General features: G+C 39.3%; 1 protein-coding gene across 1 annotated transcript in view; it reads right to left on the bottom strand.

The window, feature by feature from the left end:
- The window catches only part of LOC107576872 (dedicator of cytokinesis protein 5-like), a gene marked incomplete at its 5' end in the record, with an annotated part of 6,403 nt that overhangs the window by 1,500 nt on the left and 1,688 nt on the right, over positions 1 to 3,215 (bottom strand). Inside the window, 3 exons of the mRNA XM_016262992.1 lie at positions 2,408 to 2,543; positions 2,782 to 2,930; positions 3,102 to 3,198. Coding sequence (XP_016118478.1) covers positions 2,408 to 2,543; positions 2,782 to 2,930; positions 3,102 to 3,198 — 382 coding nt within the window. The remainder of the gene's footprint in view (positions 1 to 2,407; positions 2,544 to 2,781; positions 2,931 to 3,101; positions 3,199 to 3,215) is intronic.

The following is a 3,215-nucleotide window of genomic DNA, read 5'->3' as shown; positions in this document are numbered from 1 at the left end:
GATAGTATCGTGTATCGACGATAGTCAGAGATATCGACGATAGCAAATGTCTTTGTCGATAGTCATGACGATATTAGGCTCATTCTCCTATAAATGTATTAAATTATTATTATTAGGCGGCATATTATAATTCGGCTATTATTTTCAAATTGCCCCGCTATTTCACTTCAGCACCGCATTTCACACACATGTAAATGAGGATTAGAGCCTGTAGCCGGTGAAGGAGTTTCCATCCACAAACACAGTCTGCTGATATAAGGTACTTCATTGCACTTTAACAAGTAATCTGAATGGCCAATATATGTGTAATATTTTAACCGAGCCCTCACTAATTGAGTTTAAGACCAGTTATGTTAGAACGCATCTCATTCTTGTTTCTGTGGCGGTGCGTCGGGCTCGTCATGGGAGCGCTGTATGACTGATGTATCTGTTCAATTTAACTTTACTCCAAATATATGAAATTACCCGTTTTAAATACTTTTATATTTAACGTGTTCGTTTATGTCCAATATTTAGTGTTAAACTCTTTGATTTTCACCGTTTACCTGCGACCTTTTATACTGATAACTTCCGTGCTCTGATGCGGCAAACTTGTCACAGGACGCGCGGTCCTAATAGCGATGTGTGACTGTTGTATCCGAATATATATGAACTAGCTGTTTTAAATATTTTTATATTTAACATGTTAGTTTATCAGTATGTTTGAATGTATATTATTTGGATTTTTGGTGCTTTCATAGGCTCTCTCTCACGCGCCCGCATGGTTTAAAACGGCAATAGTTATGAAATAGCCTATAACAAGTACAGAGTTTCTCTCTTGCCACCACGCACGCACGCACGCACAATAATATCGTGTATCCGCGATCTCACTGGCTGGCGATATGACGATTTGAAAAATGACCATATCGCCCAACACTAATTGCGATGTTTTTATCTGCTGTTTGCACTCTCATTCTGACGGCACCCATTCACTGCAGAGGATCCATTGGTGAGCAAGTGATGTCAATTTCTCAGAATCTGTTCAGATGAGGAAACAAACTCATCTACATCTTGGACGGCCTGAGGGTAAGTAAATATTCAACAATTTTTTTTATGAGTGAACTATTCCTTTAACCAGAACTAACCGTCAAACTAATGGCAAACAAAGCGTTTGGAAAAAACTCTGCCTGAAAACAATTCTGTGCAATTTTGCAACACTAAGCTAGTGGCACAAAATTACTTTACCTTTAAGGTAGGTTGGTTGGCGTTTCTAAACAAATGACAAATATGAAGTGTGAAATGAAGAGAAGAACTAGGAAACCTCTGGACTGTCTAAATCCTACAATGTGATTTTCTGGATTTTTTTTTCTCATTTTGTCTCTCATAGTTGAGGTATACCTATGATGAAAATTACAGGCCTCTCTCATCTTTTTAAGCGGGAGAACTTGCACAATTGGTGGCTGACTAAATACTTTTTTGCCCCACTGTATATATATAAGAACAGCAGAATAACCAACCAGTAAATCATTTTTTCTTTAGCAGACTGTTTGCATCACTTTGATTCAGTCAACAATTCCAGTCATTTTTAGATTGTAATTTGAACCATGCATTTATACAATTACCACTAGGGCTGCACGATAAATCGAAATGGAATCGAGATCGCGATTCGACAGAAGCTGCGATTGTCATGCGTCTCTTTCAGTGAAACACGGTTCTGTGATCAGCAGTAAATCTTCATCCAAAGGACAGAGGGCGCTCTCGCGCTGAAACTCCAAATACGCCTCGCAGAAGAAACCCAGAAAATGCCTATCGCTGCAGCTGAATAAACAGAAGATTCAACTGCTTTAATTGATTCAACGTGACTAATAAACACACGACTACGGCAATATATGGTTTATCTGAGTTCTTATTATTATAATTTTCATTAAAATAAAGTATATTTATAATGCAATGCCTTTATCATATATTAAAAATATGTTATTAAATGTGGTATTTTCACATGCTTTCAGATGGAGCAGCATTTACTTCACAGAGCCGTAGTTCACTGAGAAGCTATGCAAACAGCTGTCGTTATCGCGAACGATTTCAGAATCACGCAATAAAATCGTCTGCGATTTTTTTGCGTAACTTGTCAGTGAACTACGGCTATGTGTAGTAAATTCTGCTCCATCTGAAAGCACGTGATGATGATTTCCTGCTGATTACAGAACCGGCATTACTATCAAAATGCGCATGACAATCGCATCCGATTAATCGTGCAGCCCTAGAACTTACCACTATTTTAATTACTCATCAAAGCCAATTTGCCAATTGTCATGTGCTAATTCTGGACCCAGTTTTTAACATGCAACTAAAAATACTTTTTTTTTTTCTAGTATCAGAGTATATACCAATTTGATAATACATAAAGCAAAAACAAGTGTTTTACCTTCTCCTCCTGTATCCTCTCATCAATACTGTGTGATGCTGACTCATGAGCCCTGAACAGACTGACCGTGCTGGTGTGTTCGGGGTCTAATGTGTTTCCTGCTTCATCGCGCACCACTAAATCAAGACCCAGAATCCTGTGCAACAGACACAGACAGATTCTACAACACAAGACTACTAACACATCCCTACCGTATTACTAGAATCAATTATATACAGTTTTAATACATATCAGCAACTTAAATTGGGTAAACTCAAAATGTATGCTTGATGATACCAGTATTCAGACATATTCAGACATTCGGGCCCCTCAAATGAAAAGTTAGTATCTGTTTGGTAAAACAACATGAGGAAGTACAGGAAGCCAAATCGCACCTGTTCCCATAATCAATTTTCGCTGTGACTTTCTTCCTGAGCTCCACAAGGTCGTCGTTGGGAAGCGTACCGGACACAATCTGCGAGCGGTACTCGATCAGGCTGTAGGCCATCTGCTGAACGTTCCGGAACAGCATGGTCTTGTTGCTCTGGTATGCAGACGAACAGGTGATTAAAACAATATCACGGCTTACAAAACACTACGGATGGGATTTGTCTTTGTTGAACAAACACATTGTGGGAAGCTCTGTGTTGGGCTGAAACGGACAGTGAGGTGAACACAAACAAACCCAAAAGGCGACACAGGTAGGTTCACGTACCACATAAAACTTGTGCCATATTTGTGTCCATTCTCGTAATGTGGTGCCCAGCTCCTGGACCAAGGGCAAATCTGTAGGTACAACAGTCTCTTGTTTCCTGTACATCAACAAAAC

This window comes from Sinocyclocheilus grahami, unplaced genomic scaffold, assembly GCF_001515645.1.
Source record: "Sinocyclocheilus grahami isolate Dianchi unplaced genomic scaffold, SAMN03320097.WGS_v1.1 scaffold4521.1, whole genome shotgun sequence".
NCBI classification, from domain to species: Eukaryota; Metazoa; Chordata; class Actinopteri; order Cypriniformes; family Cyprinidae; genus Sinocyclocheilus; species Sinocyclocheilus grahami.
Note: the sequence above shows the minus strand (reverse complement) of the source record. Positions and strands in the feature narration are given on the sequence as shown.